Source organism: Mercenaria mercenaria, chromosome 10 (assembly GCF_021730395.1).
Source record: "Mercenaria mercenaria strain notata chromosome 10, MADL_Memer_1, whole genome shotgun sequence".
Lineage (NCBI taxonomy): Eukaryota > Metazoa > Mollusca > Bivalvia > Venerida > Veneridae > Mercenaria > Mercenaria mercenaria.
In genome coordinates this window covers 6,111,456-6,132,059 of record NC_069370.1, presented here as the reverse complement: position 1 = coordinate 6,132,059, position 20,604 = coordinate 6,111,456, and the positions used below count along the sequence as shown (strand labels likewise).

At 35.2% G+C, this 20,604-nt stretch overlaps 1 protein-coding gene across 6 annotated transcripts in view; it reads right to left on the bottom strand.

Annotated features, from left to right (window-relative positions):
- The window catches only part of LOC123560994 (uncharacterized), a 121,705-nt gene that overhangs the window by 56,704 nt on the left and 44,397 nt on the right, over positions 1–20,604 (bottom strand). For 4 of the 6 annotated variants that reach the window (XM_053552207.1, XM_053552206.1, XM_053552202.1 and 1 more), the window contains exons 23-37: positions 20,000–20,116; positions 18,939–19,043; positions 16,861–17,346; positions 16,118–16,150; positions 15,138–15,347; positions 13,770–13,911; positions 13,411–13,478; positions 12,980–13,150; positions 11,092–11,211; positions 10,345–10,470; positions 9,414–9,515; positions 8,505–8,663; positions 8,180–8,317; positions 5,412–5,546; positions 5,071–5,236 (exon numbers count right to left, since the gene is read on the bottom strand). In XM_053552207.1, coding sequence (XP_053408182.1) covers positions 5,071–5,236; positions 5,412–5,546; positions 8,180–8,317; positions 8,505–8,663; positions 9,414–9,515; positions 10,345–10,470; positions 11,092–11,211; positions 12,980–13,150; positions 13,411–13,478; positions 13,770–13,911; positions 15,138–15,347; positions 16,118–16,150; positions 16,861–17,346; positions 18,939–19,043; positions 20,000–20,116 — 2,278 coding nt within the window. The remainder of the gene's footprint in view (positions 1–5,070; positions 5,237–5,411; positions 5,547–8,179; positions 8,318–8,504; positions 8,664–9,413; positions 9,516–10,344; positions 10,471–11,091; positions 11,212–12,979; positions 13,151–13,410; positions 13,479–13,769; positions 13,912–15,137; positions 15,348–16,117; positions 16,151–16,860; positions 17,347–18,938; positions 19,044–19,999; positions 20,117–20,604) is intronic. The other 2 variants (XM_053552203.1, XM_053552205.1) reach the window with 2 other exon arrangements.

Below are 20,604 nucleotides of genomic sequence, written 5' to 3'. Positions count from 1 at the left end.
GGTGGAAGTACTGCAAATGTTATATCATGAAGGCCGTCTTTACAGACAGATTTAATTGCTGAATTAATGACTTTTCATATATTGATAAAGGCCATGTGGCCGAAAATTTAGTAAACTTAAATGGCTCGTTAAATGCGTTCCGAAAACGCGGCCTACCAAAACTGCAATATAAGTACGTGGACGTGCACATGGCTAACATACAAATGTAAACACGTGCACTCACAAACACACAAATCAGTACATGTACACACGAACACAGAGAGAAAGAAAACATAGGATGACAAAAATAAATCAAACTGTTCTGAAAAATCCTGCATGGGCAATAACTCCCGCGGCAAGGGGTTGCCATACCCTCCGTACCCACTCCGTCCTTTTCATGTGATATGTGTTTTTGAATTCGACAGAAACTAACAGAAAAACCTTTACTTGAAGATGTATTTATCAGCTTTTCGCCTTTCGTATATGAAATGTATCCATTTTAGTCAACAGGGGTTTCAAACGCAATATCTGGTAATTTCAAAAATTGACACACGACAAACTAATATATCTCTCAAGATGGTTTTGTTACCTTTCATAAATAGTTGCTCTGATTTACTTGCTATGGTTAGTAACAGACACTACAGATATAAATGCATTACACAAAGGTTATATATATTTCAAATGTGTAACATTAAAAGGATCATACTTGCTTGTCTTGTCTGTGTAGGAAAGGGTAGTAAAGGCCGAGTGGAAGTCTTTTTGAGATTTCTCATACGCGCTGTCCAAATGGTTGAAGAAAAAAAAATGTGACACCGATAAAGATGTAGAATTATTGTTCTTGCCTACCATTTATTTCTTTGAAAAGGTACCTATTATATAGTAAGTCAAAAACTGCGTATGTAAATATGACGTCATAATTTCATGTCACCATTGAAAGGATGAGGTAATCTACTGCCTGAACAAAACATTGTATTAACTTTCCTTGATAGATAGGCAAGACTATGGTTTTGTTCAATTTAACATTAAGGTTGTTATGCATGTTTTACTGAATTTTCTTCTAAAATACATATACTCGGAAAATTCGGCAAACAAACTTATATGTAGAAAAAGCAAATTCGATGAACTGGTATCCCCCGCCGAAGGGTTTGTGATTAGGAATGGCAAAAAAAAGTATATCCGGCAAAAAGTTAAGGATGTTACTAAGAAGCAAATAAGTTCATAAGTCAAAATCAATTTAACAGAAAATGATTTTTTTTCCAGGGTGGGGCGGGGGCGGGGGTGGTGAGCGGGGGTACAAAACTTGACATGTTGATTATAAATACTGATGGAAAATTAAAAATTAAAAAATGGGGGAGGGGTTGCATGATCGGGTGGTGGGCATGACTAGGTGGAGGAGCGAGGCGGGCGAACGGTACAACTTTGCATGTTGATAAATATTCATTAAAGGTTTGAAAAAAAAAGGAATTAATTTTTTTGGGTGGAGGGGGTGTGTGACCAAGACAAGGTGGTGACCAGGTGTGGGTACATAATTCACAGGTTTATGATAAATATTCATGAAAAAGAATGAGGAGGTTCACTGAAATTCTTCCAATTTGTTGGTTTGTTATGTACAAATCTGTGGATTTTTAAACAATTAAAGGCCAATAACTCTACAGTTAGTAAAGAGATCCGGACAAAATTGTGTCTGCTTAACCACATTATTGTGAGATCTAAATTCAATTTTAGTATAATGGTTCTAGATCAAATATATCACAAGTTATGAAGCAGAAATTGCCATATTTATAGTACCCTATATAGTTAACACAAGAAAACTCTAAGGGTCATATTAACTCTTGTAATACTTGGGCAATCTGACTGAAACTTGACGGGCCGCATAACCTTGTAGTGGTAAACATTTTTATGACGTTTTATATAAATATTCCAAACCACTTTCTAGATATGGCTCCGGGCGGACGGATAGACAGACGTCCGGACGGAAGAACAGACGGACGGTCAACGCCAAAACTATAACACTCTTTATCAAATTTCCGGTCACCGATGGCACTGAAAAGCTGAAACAATTTTGTGATCTTGCAAATGATATTCAATAAAACATAAAGGTTGAACTGAGATGGAGTTATCAGACAATGGATTTTTTAGACACGCTGGTTAGATTAGAGAATGGTAAAACTTATACTGAACTGTACAAACAAAACCATGAGATGTGTAAACATATCTTTATACAGCACGCTTGGCGTCTTCCAGCGCCGAAATCTGTCTTTCAGGTACCACCATAGTTAGCTTTCAGACAAATCAAAGTACTGAAAGTACAGAAAGGCTGGCTACCACAATGCACTGGATGAAATCTGTGCGGGAAATAAGTTTGCAGAATCTTAGATATTATGGGTTTTCCATATCAAACTAAGGCGAGCATAGGGTATTGCTGTAATGAACCATCTTGATTAACTTGTGAAGGTAGTGTAAGGATATTACAGACTACAGATAGTGAAAACAATACATTGTGTTTGCTTCATTGGGGATAACATAATTAGTGAGACAAACGGCACATAATGCTAACTTGGGAACTGAAACCACAAAAATTAATATCTTACAAAATGTCAGGTTCCGAGAACGTAATCCAATCAAACTACATAGAATAATGAACGAAATTTATAGTTTATTTGAGAAACGTAGTTTATCAAATGTAAACTATGGTTTACGGTCGATAAATTAGGATTAAAAAATCAACGATGAATTTCGGATGTGAACCTGCGTTTACGAATCTTGAACCCCTGTATACGAACATGAGCCTAGGTCTATGATCTTGAACCATAGTTTACAGACGTGACATGTATTGAAATCGTCCAATAATTACATGAATCCAGGTTCACAATCGAAAAAACTAGAAATAACGATGGATAAACTAGGTAAAAGCATGTAAACCTATTCTTTCGAGCGAAAACATAGGATAACGTCGTAAACCATAGTTCACACTCGTAAACATAGGTCAACGTTTGTAAACCCAAGTTAAAGTTCGATCGAGAAACCTAGTTTATCGAACGTAAACATGGGTTCAAGAGCGTAAACTATCGTTTACGCATGTTTTCGCTCGAAAATATAGGTCAGCATTCGAAAATCCTAGTTTTTCGACAAAGAATGCAATCATTAGATTATTGGATTGCCGCGAACCATTGTTTACGGGCGTGAACCTATTTTACGACCATGAACTTGGGTTTACAAGATGAACCATACTTTACGAACTTGAACCTAGGTTTACGTTCAGTAAAATTGGTTTCTCGAACAAAACTATGATGTCGTGATCCTATGTTCACGAGCATGAACCTATGTTTACGGTCGTTAACCCATTTCATGGTCGTAACCTTAAGATCTCGATCGTTAACGTATGTTCACGTTCGTAAACTCTGGTTTACACTCGTGAACCCTGGATTACGCCCGTAAACATAGGTTCACACTCGTGACCTTAGATTAATGACCGAAATTCATAATTCAATTAAAACAAAATAGTTTAAACCTGGATTCACGGGCGTAAACTATGGTCAACGCCCATTACCTTATGTTTCGCTCGAAAAACCTACTTTATCGATTGTTGGTTCTAATTTTTCGATCATAAACCCATAAACCTGGGTTCACGTTATTATTGGGCAACTGGCGTGCCATAACCGTTTATATATGTTTATAATGAAGCAATAATAAACATTGAGGGACATAATATCAGATAAAGTATAAAGGTAACAAACACAACATCTATACTTCGATATGCAAAGCCCCCCCCCCCCCCCCCAACACACACACACATAGACACATCATGTATGAACCCCCGCACACATACACACACAAACACATCATGTACGAATGTATGAACACTGATCAGATGGGGTGATTTTCTTGTCGGTATGAAGGAAACCCGCTATAAACCGGACTGTTAATGATTATGGTCTAATGTTCCTTCCCTAATACATATTAGGAACATTGACGGACCCGTAATAGTGTACCTCCTTTTTTGAAGAGTATTCCATTCCTACCATAAGACTACTTTAACTAATTTTTCATGAAGGCGTAGGTTCAAGCCCCACTAGGACCAAACTTTGTTCATTATATTCCTTTTTTCAAGTAAGATAAACTGCTTTTTTTTCAATACTTGATTTGATTTATCATTGATTTTTCGTACAAAAGCGGAAATTTTTCATTTGATTAGCCATTTCTTGCTGTTTAAAATGAATTGAACCTGAAGGGTGAATGTTTAAACATCTTTGAAAATACTTTGTTACATTTTGTAAAAGTTCTTGATTTTGCATCTATTCTTTAGTTTACAAAGTTTGGAAGAAATGTAGGTAGGGTTTACTTCTGCCCTATGGTTCTTTTTCAATGCAGAGAGCAAGGCTATAATTCTTAAGAGTTGGAGCTTAATTTCTGTCCGATTAAATTCTCTTACTCGAGGCTCCCAAGAAAAATTGTTATCGATAATTTTATTTTGTGTTTTATAATTGTTACGCAATACTTCGAGGTTTCATTTAGAAAAATATGAGGTAAAATGACATCTCTGCGATCGTTTTGCGCAATGGCTATCACTTTGAAGTTTGTCTCTGTTTCAGCCGGAGGAAAGGACATCATTTATACAAGATTAACAAATAAAAAAACGATCAAACAACAACAACACGGTAAAAGTCGTTTAAAGATGCAACAAAGTGCGAAACAATGTTAACTTCAGGAAATATTATCTTACAAACATATTTAAGTTTTTTTTAAGTTTTTTTCTTTATAGTTTTATTATTAAGTATGTTCATTTGATTCCCCCCACACCCCACCCATCCCCTCCCCCCCCATCCGTCCTAGTTTTCCATGTGATATGTGTTGTTACATTCGGACGAAACTATTAAGAAAATCTTTAGATTTAAGATATAGCTTATCGCTTTTGCCTTACATATGTAAATATGTATACAACAATCTGTAATTCATAGTCAACTATGGCTTGCAAACGAATATATTGTAATGTTCCAATCATGGACATACGACACAGATGCAAACGCATATTCTGTAAGTTCCAAAATTTGGTTACCATCGCACACATATATCTTAAGATGATTTGTTACCTTCATGAATAGTTGCTCTGATTTACTTGCTATTGTTGCTAATGTACCACCGTCTTCATTACATTTCTTTCTGGCATCATTCCAAGTTTCAGGAGACTCCAGTTCATATTTATAGCATGTATCTGTCTCTCCATTGTAGATCCATCCATCTTTACATTTTCTTACGTCTAGATTATCAAAATATTTGTATACATGCGCGTAAATTTAATAAAAGACATTTATGCAGTTATCGCAATTACAACGAAGCTTGTACTACTGTTTAAAAGTGTACTTTAGTATAATAAGTTGCATCTAAATAACAAAGTTATATTTCAGATGCCTATGTTAATGACTAGCACTAACCTAAGTTGTATTTGCACATATATCCCTGCACAACTCTGGTATCATCGCATGACGCATCATTTATTTCCGCATAGTTACTAGAAGCTGTCCGTATCATAGCGCAGTCTTCCCCGTTTCCCCAATTGTTCGGTTCACCTGTGTGTAAGGTGTACTGAAGTTACGCAGCAATAATATTAAATTACTAATATCCATATGGAAACTGAGACATTCTTGTGGAAGCCTTAGTGTTAATTCAAGTAATTAGAAATATACTTGTCAGGACGCATTGCACTGTCAAGGTTCCATTTAAAAACAAACATGAAACCAATTATGCAACAGAGCGTATGAAATAAAGGTGATTAATACCCCAGACACTTCGATACAGGGGAAGCAAACTGTTCATATCATGACCTTTGACCTAATCTTGAACCTAGTGATCTGGTTTACGCACTCTGTATATCGTCTTCATAAAATATGCTATCTTTATAAAACCCTTTTCAGTGGTTAAGAGGATATGGAGCTGACACAACTTCAAGCTTGTTGACCTTTGACTTTAAAGTGTAACCTTGGCCTTGCACTAAATGTCCTGCGTCTTGCACTTTGCATGTCTGTATGAGATTAACAGTTGATGCTGATTTTATGAAATTCATTTTGTTGCTTAGAATATATGAAGTGGACACGAAGTTAAGCTATTGATATTTGACCTTTAAGTGTGACCTTGACCTTGAACTTGAAATTACTGACCTGGTTTATCTGCTCTGCAAATCGTCTTGATGAGGTTAACAATTGACCGTAGTTCTATGAAAATTTTCCACGCGGTTAAGACGATACGTAACAGACATACAGCGGTCAGGAAACGAACTTTTTGACGTTTGACCTCCAAATATGACCTTGATTTTGGACCAAGTGACCTGAATTGTGCACTTTGCACAACATCTTGATAAAGTTAACCACTGACGCTATTTCATTAAAGCCATTGACGTGGTTAGGATAGTACGGACATAGAGTTAAGCTCTTTGGATTTTGACCTCCAAGAGTGAATTTGACATGAAACCTACTTGCACGATCTACATGTTGTCTTGGTTAGGGTAACAACTGATGTTAATTTAATGAAAATCAGAAAATTATTACAGCCATTTAAACAATAGTGAGTGGACACGAAGTTAAGCTATTTGACATTTGACTTCCATCTATGACCTTGAACTTTGACCTGGTGACTAAGGTTGTGCGCTCTCCCCGTCGTCTTGATGAGGTTAACAACTGACGTTAGTTTTATGAAAATTTTCCATGCGGTTAAGTACATGTAGATATGGAGCGGGAAATATGTTGAGCTATTTGATTTTTGACCTCGAAGTGTCTCATCTTAATTGGATTCAATGTTGTTATATTTCGTGATCCTTTGGAATCATGGACTCCATTTAAAGTGTTTTATTTAGTTGTTACCCTAACTCACAGAGGTGTTGCACATTTCATTACTTCTCATGAACAGACTCAGTCCAACCGATTCTGCTATTACTTTGATTGGTTGCATTCCACGCTTTCAAAGGATCTTACAGATTTATTAACTATCAATTAACCATCAGGACAGCAATCTTTAAGTGCCGTGTGGCAACCGTAAAACGTCTCCCCATACTTAGAGTCAGTGTTGTATTATTTTCTGATCCTTTGATATCATGGAGTCTATTCAATACCTATTTAACAGAATTCCGCTCAAGCCGACACTTGGGTGCGTGAGAGGTGTTGCATATTTCTTTCCTTCTCATGAACAGACTCTATCCGGCCGATTCTGCTGGATAGATAGATATATTTATTTCGGTAAGGAATGCACATACATGGACATAAATAAAACATAATACATACATGGACTTATAAATAGCCATGACAGGCATAACAACAACAAGGATTACACAAGACTCTATCAAACCCAGTCTGCCCTTACTTTGATTTGCTGCATTCAATGCCTTCAAGGGATCCTACAGATTTTTATTAAATATCACAACAGCAACCTTCAATTGCCTTGCAGTAAAATGTCTCCGCGTACTTGGATTAAGTGTTGTTATATTTGCTTAGTCCGGTGCTGGACAGTGTAAGAGATGTTGTAGATTCCATTACCGCTCATGAACAGACTCAGTTAAACCGAGTCTTCTATTACTTTAATTGGTTGCATTCTACCCTTTAAAAGGAACTGATATATATTTTTTTTCACTTTTACCCAAATGACCTGGGTTGTCAGCTTTGCATGTCGTCTAAGATGTCAGTTTAAGAGAATCTTACACACGCTAAAGACAATATGGAGTGGACACAAAAGCAAAATGAATCTATCTGACCTTTACACCGAAAGTTATTACCTGGGTTGTGTGTTGTGCACGTCGTTTTGTTGAAGTAAATATTTGATTTTAATTTTATGAAAATTTTGAACGCGCTGTAGACAATATAGAACGAATACGACATTAAGCTATTTGACCTTTGACCTCCAAGTGTGACATTGACCTTGGACCTGTTGACCTGTTTTTGCGCTCTGCATGACGTCTTTGCGGTTAACAATTGATGATGCTTTTATGAAAATTTTCCCGACGGTTTATATGATATGGAGCGGACACAAACTGACGGCCGGTCGGACAAGTCTAACTCTAACAAAACCCCATATACTTTGTACCAAGGTGTAAAATTAAAGCAGCGCCATAAAGTTTACATAACATAAATTAAATTACTACAACATGAATGTCGGTATTCTATTCAGTGGTTATCCTAAATCGTTTACAATATAAGTGGCTCTCTACATGTTTTACCTGGAGTCCACCTAATGTTTGAATCCCATGTAATACTATCCATAAACCATTTCCAGTCTCCTTCTTCATGTTCATCAAAACCAGCTGTCCATAAACCTTGCCATTTCTTACCAACGATGTTGTTGTTTTCCAATATCTCTGAAAACATACATTTTCCAGCATTCATTTTTCAATATTTTTGAAAACATTCATTTTTCAGTTTCTCATACATAAAATTATACTATACAAGTCGATGTCTTTGTTTTATGGTAAATTCTATTTGTTTTTAAGATATGACTCAGTTAAACCCACACACACAAAATGATGCTATGATAATATTACTAACCAGCTATAAGGTTTTGTTCCTCACTATTTTTTATGCTCGCTAAGTGGGAGTTAACTTTCATACACTTTGTAGCAGCGTTGTAAAAATTTACGCTAGAATCCATAAACGCTCTCAAACAAGACGATGACATTGGACTAAACACCCATCCAGAATCACATGCTGAAAAAACGTACAATGGCAATTGTAGGAATAGGTAAGTCTTCATTTAATGATGATATCGTGCGATGCGAAAATTAGAAAAAAGTAGAATTTAGTATAAAATGATTAATTAAGTTATTAGAAACAGTCTCAGACGGTGATAAACCTTAGTTTTTGAGTCTTCGTAAATAAGCATTATAACAGCTTCTAACGTCCTAAACAGCTAATTGCATGGGATGGAACAGAGTTCACAATGCTCCTCAATTAAAATAGATTCTTCCGTAATTAGTTTACACAGTACTAATTTATTTTAGCTCGATTGTGACGAAAGCTTCAAGTTTGTTTGGACATACTTCAAAAGTGAAATTTTTATACGCTTTTAGTATGTCCGAGAAATATTTTTTCAGAAATTAGAAATTAAAGACAGCGTTTTCTCATTAGATTTTGGAAATTTATATAATTAGTTATATCAGTTATGTAATAATCTATATACTAAAGTGAAAGTTTAATAAAATGAAATTATCTTGTCATGAAATTTAATTCAAAGTATGCTATAGTTCTTGGTTCTCATATCTGAATACCAGTTTCAAATTGGTCATGCACTTTTCCTTTCATGACCTTAAAAACGAGAAAGATGACATACCATTTTGATCGCTGAAACTGATATAATTATAATATATATTGAATGAGATATAAGTTAAATTTGAAAAAAAGTCGTTCGCAGAATAAAATTCTAGGAGATGTCTTCATTTGTCATAAAACGCCTTTTACCTCCTTGAGAGACAATTATCGGTGTTTCTGTGACAGTTGTTGTTGTTGTTATAGATGTTGCGGTGGTTGTGCTGATTTTTGTTGTAGTTGTCGCCGGTAGTTCTACAAATATTTCATAGAATTGCTGACGTCAAAAGTAAAGGAACCCATTCTAACATTTTCAATATTAATAGGCCTTTCAATTCTTTATATATCAGAAAAGAAGTCAGAGCGTCAAAAGATCATTATTTATTGATAATAAGCGTCATTCATAACTCCAAAGGAACTTTAGAGGTTTAAAGTATCAGAAAATAATTTAAGTCGTCGGATAAATATCATATGTATAGCGTTCTTTTATAATTTCTGTTGAGCTCTCAATGCTGCAAATAGCAAAGGCAGTGTTAATGATACTAAAAATAGTATAAGGTAGTGCGTTCCGTTCTAATTTCACCGACTTTCAACCCTGCACATACATAACGATAACTGAATATCATATTGTGTTCCTAATTCATATCCATTGGCGGCTATTCAAAATGTCAGATGTAGGAAAATTACTGATGGTGTAAAAAGAAAAAATATACATGTAGTGTATTTGCAAAATCAGAAGTGGTTCACATATTATGTTTCCATTTTATTCATACCACACTATCTTCCTTGAGAGTCATCAAGTACAAATAATATTCGTGTGATTGTCTTTCTTAGGATTTAGAAAAGAAAACCAATAGTTTGCAAGTCAAATCAAATATTAACAATATGAGGCAGTGTAATAATTTTCTATGGTAAGCTTATGCCAGAATATGTTTGAATTTTTAAACAATTCTGTGGGGATAAAATACCGTAATAATAGATGTCTGGTTTTGACTAAACATGTCCTGGTAAATTATTTTTAAAAAGACTTCATCTATCATATATAGGAGAAGTCCAAACATGCAAAAATATTTAAAAGTGGTACCTTCTTTCTTGCAAACAGCCCTAAGAATGGTGTCGCATTTTTTGTCATTCCATTTTCCCGCTTTGGGTGACAAGTCTATTCGCAATGATGCGCAATCCTCTGTACCACCGTAATTGTTCGGTTCATCTGGATTAAGAGGCAGTAAGTAAATAAAGTGAGGGATTAAAGAAAATTTGCCGGATATGAAATCTGTCATAGCTCCAGTTAGAAGATAAAGATAAACTTTTTAAGTCATGAAGTATTTAATTTAATGATACAATATTTAAAATAAAGATAAGCTCAATTTATCTTTAAGAGAAATAAAAAGGTAAATATTAGAAAATGATGTTTGAAATCAAGGATCACTACATTAAATAAAACACTTTAAAAACAGATGATCTTCTGCAAGTACAATGACAATACGACAAAAATGTCGGTTTACTTTATATATATTTATGTTAGTACATCCGCCCTCTTAGCTTAATAGGTAGAGCGCTGTTCTACGGATCGCGGGGTCGTGAGTTCGATCCTCGGGCGGGGCGTATGTTCTCCGTGACGATTTGATAAAAGGCCTTGTGTATGAAATCATTCGTCCTCCTGAAGTTGGCAGTTACTTACGGAGAACAGATTTGTATTGGTACAGAATCCAGGAACACTGGTTAGGTTAACTGCCCGCTGTGACACGACTGAAATACTGTTGAAAAACTGCGTTAAACCCAAAACAAACAAATTTATGTTAGTGTATGAGTTCGCTTCAAAAAAACTTACTATTTCCCCAGTCGGTGTATATCAAAGATGATCCATCAGTTGTTGTAAATGTTCCCTCAGAATCCATATCATGTACACCAAGCCAAACACTTCCACTTTCCGAAATAGGTAGGGAGAGTTCTATGAAAATGTTGAGTAAACTGCATTGTTAATGAACTGAAAAACATATACATTAACGATTCGGTGTGATTATGTGGAACATTGAGACACGGAAACGATTTGTGTGCCTACCTATTTTTCTGTTATATAACACAATTACTTTATCCTAAAAATGGTTATAAAACCGACTAATAATTAAAGGAAAACTAAATCAAGTAAGCGATAACCCATCTTGAAACATCGATAATCTTGTATACTTGTGTTTTTGTTAATAAAGTGCAAAATGTTCTAGTCTTAAAAGAGAAAAATAATTAAGAAATGTGAAATCAAACATTCTTCTCAATATACAAAAACAGAACCGGCAAAACTTGAAAAAATGATAATACATACTAATATTGAAACATGACATTTCATATGATAATACTGACTGGTACATGTATAGACAAAATTAATATATCACCAACTGCAATCAAGTATAAAGGTATTTTAGAGAAAACCTGTTGATCGTATTTAAGATTGACTTTATTTTATATGTTGAAGCAGTGTTGCATAAGTGGCGCCAGTATCGTATTATGTTGCAATAAAAGGATATGCTTTATGAATTAGTTTGCTGTAATTAATGTTTCTTCTTGTTATTTTTGGGGTTTTTTTTTTCTTTTCTCTGTTGTTGTTGTTGGAGTTTACGTCCCTACAGCGTATTTTCTACAAGCATTTATGAAAGGAAAAAATCCTTGTACAGGATGGCTAAAGTAGAATTTAGAAGTAATGAATATCCATAGTATAGCTCAATGACTACTCTATAGCTCGTAAGAGAAAAGGTGAAAACTCCCAGGTCGCTCAACACAACAAAAATAAAAATGTTGAAGGCCCGGTTTGATTGAGCCTGTTCATGGACGGTAGTGGAAATGAAAGCTACCGTCCAGGTCCACTAGCCCCGAATTGAGCAAAACTCACAATTTACACATATTACAAGTACTAAATATAATTAAAACACATCCGCAGATGTGTTCATACGGCGGTGCACATAGAACCTTCAATGATACATCAGTGTGCAATTCCGTGAAAGGTGGCGTAATGTCCCCAGTAAAAATAATGGACTTGCCCTAAACGAGGAAACAATGGGCAGAACGAATTAAGAAAGGGATCTGAGGTTACGGAGTCTGCATATCACAGAAACTGCCAAAAGACAAAATAAGAAAACAGGCACCATATCTAAGTGATAATTATACAAAGTTACGAAAGTGGGAGTAGTGGAGCCACCCAAGCCAAAATGTTCAAGCGGAAAAACCGAACTGTACCACTAACACAAAATAAATGTGAACTGAACAGCATAGATACGATTCATTCGTACATATTGCAGCAACAACACATTGTTTATAATCATATCGTACGTGTTGTATGTTGATGCTAGTTTTATTAGCATTGATAACCTATATTGTCAATATTTATATCATTCATAACTGTTTCATGAAACAGCATAACATAAAATTCCATGAGCACAGAAATACAAATGTGCCGCGCCATGAGAAAAACAACAATGTGGCTTTGCGACCAGCATGGATCCAGACAAGCCTGCGCATCCGCACAGTCTGGTCAGGATCCATGCTGTTCGCTAACGGTTTCTCTAATTGCAATAGGCTTTGAAAGCGAACAGCATGGATTCTGACCAGACTGCGCGGATGTGCAGGCTGGTCTGGATCTATGCTGGCCGCAAAGCCACTATGTTGGTTTTCCCATGGCACGGCTTAAATACAGATTTTAACTGTTATGTGTAATTGCCCTCAATTACCATACAGAAACAACTGCTCCGTAGGTGATTTTGGTACAACCATTGCAGAGCTGAAAGCGTCACAGAAGTCCTTGGCTACCTGCCAGCGCATCCCAACCTCACTGAATTTATAGCATGAAGCATCCTTTTCGCGGTCAAGCCAACCAGCTCCGCATCTGGAAGCGTCAATATCTGCAAAAAATACAAAAAATATTTATCTTAAACATATTAACAGTGGTTATCTGGTATCTGTATGTATTTGTCTCTTACAATGTACTTTAATCATGACAGCGTTGGGAGAAATCGAGGTAAGTGTTTCCAAATCAGTTCGGTGATTCAGTACACTTTGTTTTTACCCGCCTCCTAAATACGAATTTTACATTGCATTTTATCAACAAATATCAATGCATTTGGCAAGTTTTCAGCATGATTTGATACCTCAAGATGCCTACCTTCGTACACTTCAACCTCAGCCAATTCCAAGTATTCTTTCCTTCCGGGTATGTCTATTTTAACATACCTGAAATTATATAACAAGCCACAAACCACATGATTAAGTTTAAAAGTGCACATCACGAACAGATAAGAGCGAACAAGATTTAAGGACAAAAATGCATAATTAATAAATAATCATAAATGCGTGTGTAAATTCTATTGTTTACATTTATCAATTAAAAATAGCGAAATCAATAAAAAATGGCAGATACTATGTACTCCCAACTATATACCTAAAGTTTTATGTCAACTACATCCAAAACACTGTTTTATTTTCATTACAAATAGGAAAATTAACATTTCATGGAGAACAAACCGTGCGTGTTTTCCATTTGTCGGAATATTCATAACAAAGGGTGGCTCTCTATCTTCGCTTTTGAATACAACGTCATCTTCTAGTGTAGAATCACTTAATATGCTTAAAATCAGTCTGAAGTATCCGAGGCGTGCAGCGCAACCTAAAATGTATTACAGGAACAATTTAAAGTAGTTAGATACTTATTCAAACATATGTACATATGTGACGTAAAACTCATATGATGTCATTGAAACCATTATTCTTAGAATATGAAAAGTATGTATATTTTAGCAATCTATCCTCGTGAGATCAAATTAACGCGAACATCACGTCAATCTATTTCCGGATATTGAAATTTACACTCATATCAATATAAATCCTTAATGACACCGGTTAGCCTGCAGCTTGATGCGTATTATTGGAAGCTGTTCGATTTCTGGGTAGAATATACATATTTATTTATTTATTTATTTATTTGGGTTTTAGGTCATACATAATGTAATCTGGCAGCAGTAACATTTTGTGCGTGCAAAGTCCGAAAAACAAATGGTAAAATTATGTTTAAAAGATTAAACTAAACGATACAAAATAAAAAAAATAACAAAAGACACCGTTTTGTTTCTATATGCATGCAGTTATGTTGATATCAAGAGTGTAAAATTAGTTTCTGAGCAGGGGTTATATTGAAATCAATAAAATAGCGAAATTTTTATGTTAAGTTGCATTCGCATAAAACATACCGGTTGTACGGCATATTTCATGTGTAAGGGGCACGGCCTTCCTAGGCCGGGGTTTAGGGGACAAATTCAACTGGTGAAAGAAAACACGAGTGGGGGGTTCGAATCCGACTCGGGGACTAACTAAGGATCATACCATGAAGTGAATCAACAATTCCAAAGTAGATATCACATTTAGTATTTCAGCCTGTGTCTTATCCCACAAATTTACAAATTAACAAATGTACATGAATCCTACATATTAGTGAGGGAACACGACGCTTGTGCAGCGAGAGAAGTAACCATCCCGAACAGTCGTCGTTTTCATATTTATGCATAATTACCGCGTAAAAATATCTAATTAGTGTTCCATTGGTCGCAGCAATGGTATCTAGGCAACTCGTTTCAAAAAAAAAACGTCGTAATTTTCCGTAAGTGCAATAGACCGACCATGCACAACATGGCACAAGTAAGGATACGATGCGCGTTCCAATCAAATGCATTGTATCAGCAGACGACAATTACTAGACGTCAAGATAATAGAACATTAGCCGGTATAGTACAAAATGTGTATGTCATCCGTGCAGGTCATTTACACAGTTGAAGTCTAAAAGATAAAGGTTAGTACCGGGCCTGTTACACATAATTATTTAAAACCTTAGAGACTTACACTCAGGGCCGCGTCTATAAATCATGACCTTACGGATTGGATACACCTTCCCGAGGTCCACCTCCCACCACGGCTCAAAATCGTCACTAGTATGTGAGATACATTGACTGCTGTAGGTGTTACTCTTACACCCGTCCACGGCTTTCTCAGGTCCGCTGAAATATTCGTAGGGACTGGACTGCTTCGTCGTCTTACCCAAAGCCAGGTTTACTTTGATAAAATGGAAGTGAATTATAAAACGTGAAGCGGGATATAGTTCAAACATCGGATATTACTTAAAATTTTGACAGAAACATTACTTTCTGCCTTTTTTTTTTTTTTTTGAAGAGGCTTTTCGTTGAAAAATATCTTGTCTTACTATTTTAATGTGCAGGATGATTGATTTTGTAAGGCTGTCCAGTGTAATTTTGACTTTTTCATTTTTTTATATAAAAATGTTTGCATTATTGACTAAATAAGACATTTCTAACAGTCAGAATTTTTGACGATCACAAATATTTTGGGATATCAAAATACAGTTTAATAATTGCATGTATATGATATAGTGGACGCAACTTGACTCCGATGCTTGACCTTTGTATTATAATACATAATGAGACACAACCTATTATTGAAAAGGAGTGTACGCTTCATCTCATTGCATTCATGAATTTAAATACACGGCTACCCTATGCACACCATATTTCTACAATGAAATATTCGATATGAATAATCAGCCGAAGGTCAACCACCGCGGTAAAGTTGCGACTACTATAAATAAAACAAAACCTATTTCAGGCCAAAACATATTTGAGTCGATGCAGATAAAAAGCAATATAAAAGCTGTCACTAAATATGATCAATGACACAAATTACGCGTTGTCATATTATCTAGTTCAAGGGGCACAATACTTGGCAATGTCTCATGAAATAATTTGAAGTAGAAAACAATTCTTAGGAGAATGACAGCTCAAAATATTTTAGGGAAAAACTTTACCTACCTTCTGTTTTAAATTGTTTACGATCCTTTATGTCTGAAATATATATAAAGTATTTATACATTTGAAAGTTACTGATAAAATCAGTGAGTTATTGGGTATAAGTAATTAAAACAGTTTGGAATTGGTCTCTTTTTTTGTTATATGCGAAAGTCGTGAAAGTTAACTAGTGTAAAGATAGATGTATACATAAAAGAAAGGAAAAATAGATTTACGCTATTAGTTCCTTCACTTTCTCCCAAATGAAAAGCACACAAAACTTACGATAGAAGAAGCGAAAAAACACAGGTCGCTCAATACGACATAATGAAAATGTTACAAGCTCGGTAAGTCATATATTTAAAAGAATCCTAAATCAAACACTTACCTGCTAATATTGAACAAGCCTCGTTTATAACGAAACAACTTTCAAAGGTAGACAATAACAATAGCATTGCAATTAACAAAATACAATAAGTAACGTGTTTCAATGATTTGGTACATTTGCTTTTATTTGCAAAGTCTTTGTCATTCTAATTATACATTTAGACGAAAATATATCGCAATCGCAATTACAAAACACAGGTTTTATAAAAAAAATATTGAAACGAACCTGTATATTCTTTAGATGTTATTCATATTCACAGAAATAAAGAGTGTCCGTTTTTCTTATCCGAGAAGCTTATAATCGGTTGTTTTTATGAAACAAATACATAAAAGTTATTCTATAAATGCGACTGCCTTACCAACGTTAATCAGTATCTTACCTTCCTTAAATCTCCAATATCCTTTGTAAACGGTCGATGTTTTCGTTACTGTGGCTACAGACACAGACGAAGCTGTAATACCGGCTGGATCTGCCCATTGCATAAACATATTACGTCCTATATCTGACCCACGACCGACCTCTATCAAGTCTCCACCACTCTTACCACTGGTCCACCTCATCCAGAATTGCTTGTATTCATTTTCCTCACATAAATTTGGAATGAACGCGGAATGTTTTGGTTTGTCAGAGCCTAATTTAAAAATCGATGACTTTGGAGAAATCTTACCACCGATACGAACAATGTATCCATTGTTTATTTGCTCATCTATTGTTTGGTTTAAAAACATGGTTGCGCCATCAGATCCTTTGAATTCAAATTTCATAGAATATGTCGTAATGGAACCGTCCGTGATTTTTTCAATGATGCTCTTGGGTACTTGTTTATCTTGCTCGTCTGAACTTGTTCTGTATTTGATAAAATTACCTAAAATATATAAACATACTGTATATCAAAATATTCCAATTCAAATCTAGATACGAGCACGAATGCCATATTTAGCTTTTGGTCTGCGCATGCGTACTTTTGTTTACAGATCAATAAGTACAAGAAAGGAAATTTGCCGTATGATGACTGTCAAGCTTTAAAGATGGAGGAATTCCCCCTGGTAGCGAAATAACATCGTTAATGTAAACTGGTACCTTGGAGAAATAGCAAACTCCGACAACCCTGCTGAAAACCTTCCTTACTTCCAAGAACAACCAAGAACAACGAATTCTACGAATTCTAAGTATGTGTATTTCGGGTCCTATACATTCTAATATGCATTCTACTTTCTATGATTTACAAAATTTACCGGTGTACCACAAAGGTTTATATCAAACCGCACCATTTGTATGACTAGAGGGGCAATGCACTTTCCATTACCTCTCATGAACAGACTCTATCAAACCGAGTCTGTTATAGTTTTGCTTGGTTGCATACTATGCTTCAAAAGAATCTTCTTACAGATCACTATTCATCATCGTAATTGCCTATTAATGAAGTAAGAACATCTAAAAAGAAGCCTTCACTACCCAAAACTGATACGCAAGTGGCAATGACACCATATTTCAATACACAAAACAAGAACAAAGCTCAGAAAGGAATGGCCTTATTCTAGGAACTACTAATAACGAAATACTACCGTAGTATGTGTATCGGTGTGTTAATATTATTTACACAAAAATTAATTGACAAAGTATAGCAAAGAGACAAGGACAAAGAAAATACATTAAGGAACACAGTGGGGCACCGCCTAAGAACGAGCAATGTAAACTAAAACACAAAGAATTTGGTACATAAGGTAACAAAGCATAAATCTTGGTCTTTTTTCCACCATTTTCCAAAGTTGCTAGACAGTGTAGATAAAATTTATCCTGGCTAGGTGAATTCTTTATACACATTAAAATAATATCAGAGAGCACAATGTGTAGAACACAAAACTGTTTGTGTAAAAGTATATTAATCGACTACATACGCATGCACTCGATGTTTTACTGAAAGTAGCACAAGTCACAAGACAGATTATCTTTAATTATGATATGTCAACCTCCTGATCAACCGTGGCACGTATCTCTTAATACTACCTGTGTACCTGTGTATGAAGCCTTATTTGGAATTCGAGTGGTAAGTCTTAACGACACACGTGTCTTTTATCTAACGAGCAGACCTCTTCGTAGGTTGTTTGTAATACACATAATTTTCTCTGTTTTCTGTCTACCGATTTTTTTTTGCGAATCTTGCCTTTGATTCTGGCTGGTACAAGGTAAATGATTTTGATGATAACTGAAGACCTTAAAGTGTATCACTAAGGCCGTGTTTATATTGATTTTGCCACCACAATAACACCAATTATGTTTTTGAAAACATCTAAGCTTCACTTGTTCTGAGTAAGTCCTTAGTATATCTATTGGCATTCTCTGGTATTTTAACAAGACTGGGTAGTGATATATGTCTTTGAAACTGCCTGCCTTACTCGGATATGTAAACAGATTGATATTTTTATATTCTGTGTCAGCATGCAATCCAATACTTACCCGACTTCACACAGATGTACACATTTCTCTCAAAGCAACTTTTCGACTGAATATTTTCGGATTCGTCTGTTATAGCACACATCGTTTTTGATGGCGATGATCTCCCTTGGAAATGGACGTTCAAAAAATAAAATTAGTGCAATCAACGATGTTTAGGATAACAGATTTGTGTGTCACTAAATGTAAATTGTATTTTTACAGGCATATAACGCGTTTCTTATGTTTAAATATATTAAATCTTGGTTCAGCTATGTAATTATATATTGCTTTGAAATACTAATATTTCATAGTATAGTATCCAGATGACATTCTCTCCAAGTATATATATATAATATTAGTGATGAAAGTAATTCAAGCAATGAAATATAGCGAACCGATTAATATATTCAATGAGAGAAGACGTTAACCCTCAAAAATCACAGACGTAAATAGTGATATTTACGTGACGTAAACCGATTGATTCTCCATATTATTTCGACTTCATTGTGTTATGTAAAAGTTTGTTGTTGTTTGGTTTAACGCGTTTCAACATATTCAGTCATGTACGCGGCAGTAACCTAACCAGTGTTCCTGATCTGTACCAGTACAAACCTGTTCCGCAAGTAACTGCACTTCCCACATAATCAAAGGGGGAGGACTAATGATTTCGGCACAATGTGTTTATCAAAGTCACGAGAATCATACGCCCGCCCGAGGATCGAACTCACGACCCGATCCGTAGACCGACGCTCTACCTACTGAGCTAAGCCGGCGGGCTTTGTAAAAAGTGGATTAAGTGGAAACATTATTTCTTGAAACATTTCTGGTGCCAAATAATAGGTCAATATACCATGTGAGGTCTACATTGCTGTATTTTAATGACCATAAACATGATTCCTCATATTAGAATAGTAGATATGGGGTAGCAAAATGAAAATATTCATTTTCAAGTATGTCTTACATTAGAAAGGAATGTATTTTACAAAAAGATTACTAATTCGCACAATTTAAATAACTGACAATGCCATTTATGAATAATTCACCAACAACATGACTTATTTATTGATATAACTCTTAAATACCTAGTTTATCAAGAATATAACTTGGAACATGGTCCTTGGCTGACACCCAGCTGCCATCTAAAATCTCAAAGTACACATTTAGCCAAAACAACCCACTCTGTTTGTCGAACAGTTGGCCTTCAATAAGAAAAAATAGAAGCATTTGAACAAGATAGATAGAGGTTATAAATAAAGCTACGTTCCATTCATATTATACCCCCGAAATATTACATTTCGTTTATATTTATTTCAATATTCCCATGCAATAAATTTACAGATAATATTCCTTTTGTAATTATTTATTCTTCGATTCACATGTAAATGTCTCAACTTTTTAACGCTTTTCTGTTTATGAAAAATACTGACCATTGACTATGGCGCCTAGTATTTACAAAATTTAAAGCATCCATTCATACTATTTTGAAATCATTAGTTTTATGTGCAGACAAAGTACCAAGTCGCACATGAATTGCCAACTGTCAAAGTGGATCTTAATTCTAAATGAAAATAAGCATAACTTTATCCAAATCCATTTTTGCGTTTAACAACGCAGTCGTTTTAGAAGTTACAGAATTCATGTTTTTCGAAACTCTTCCATTGCTAAGTGACAATTTAGTAAACTGTGT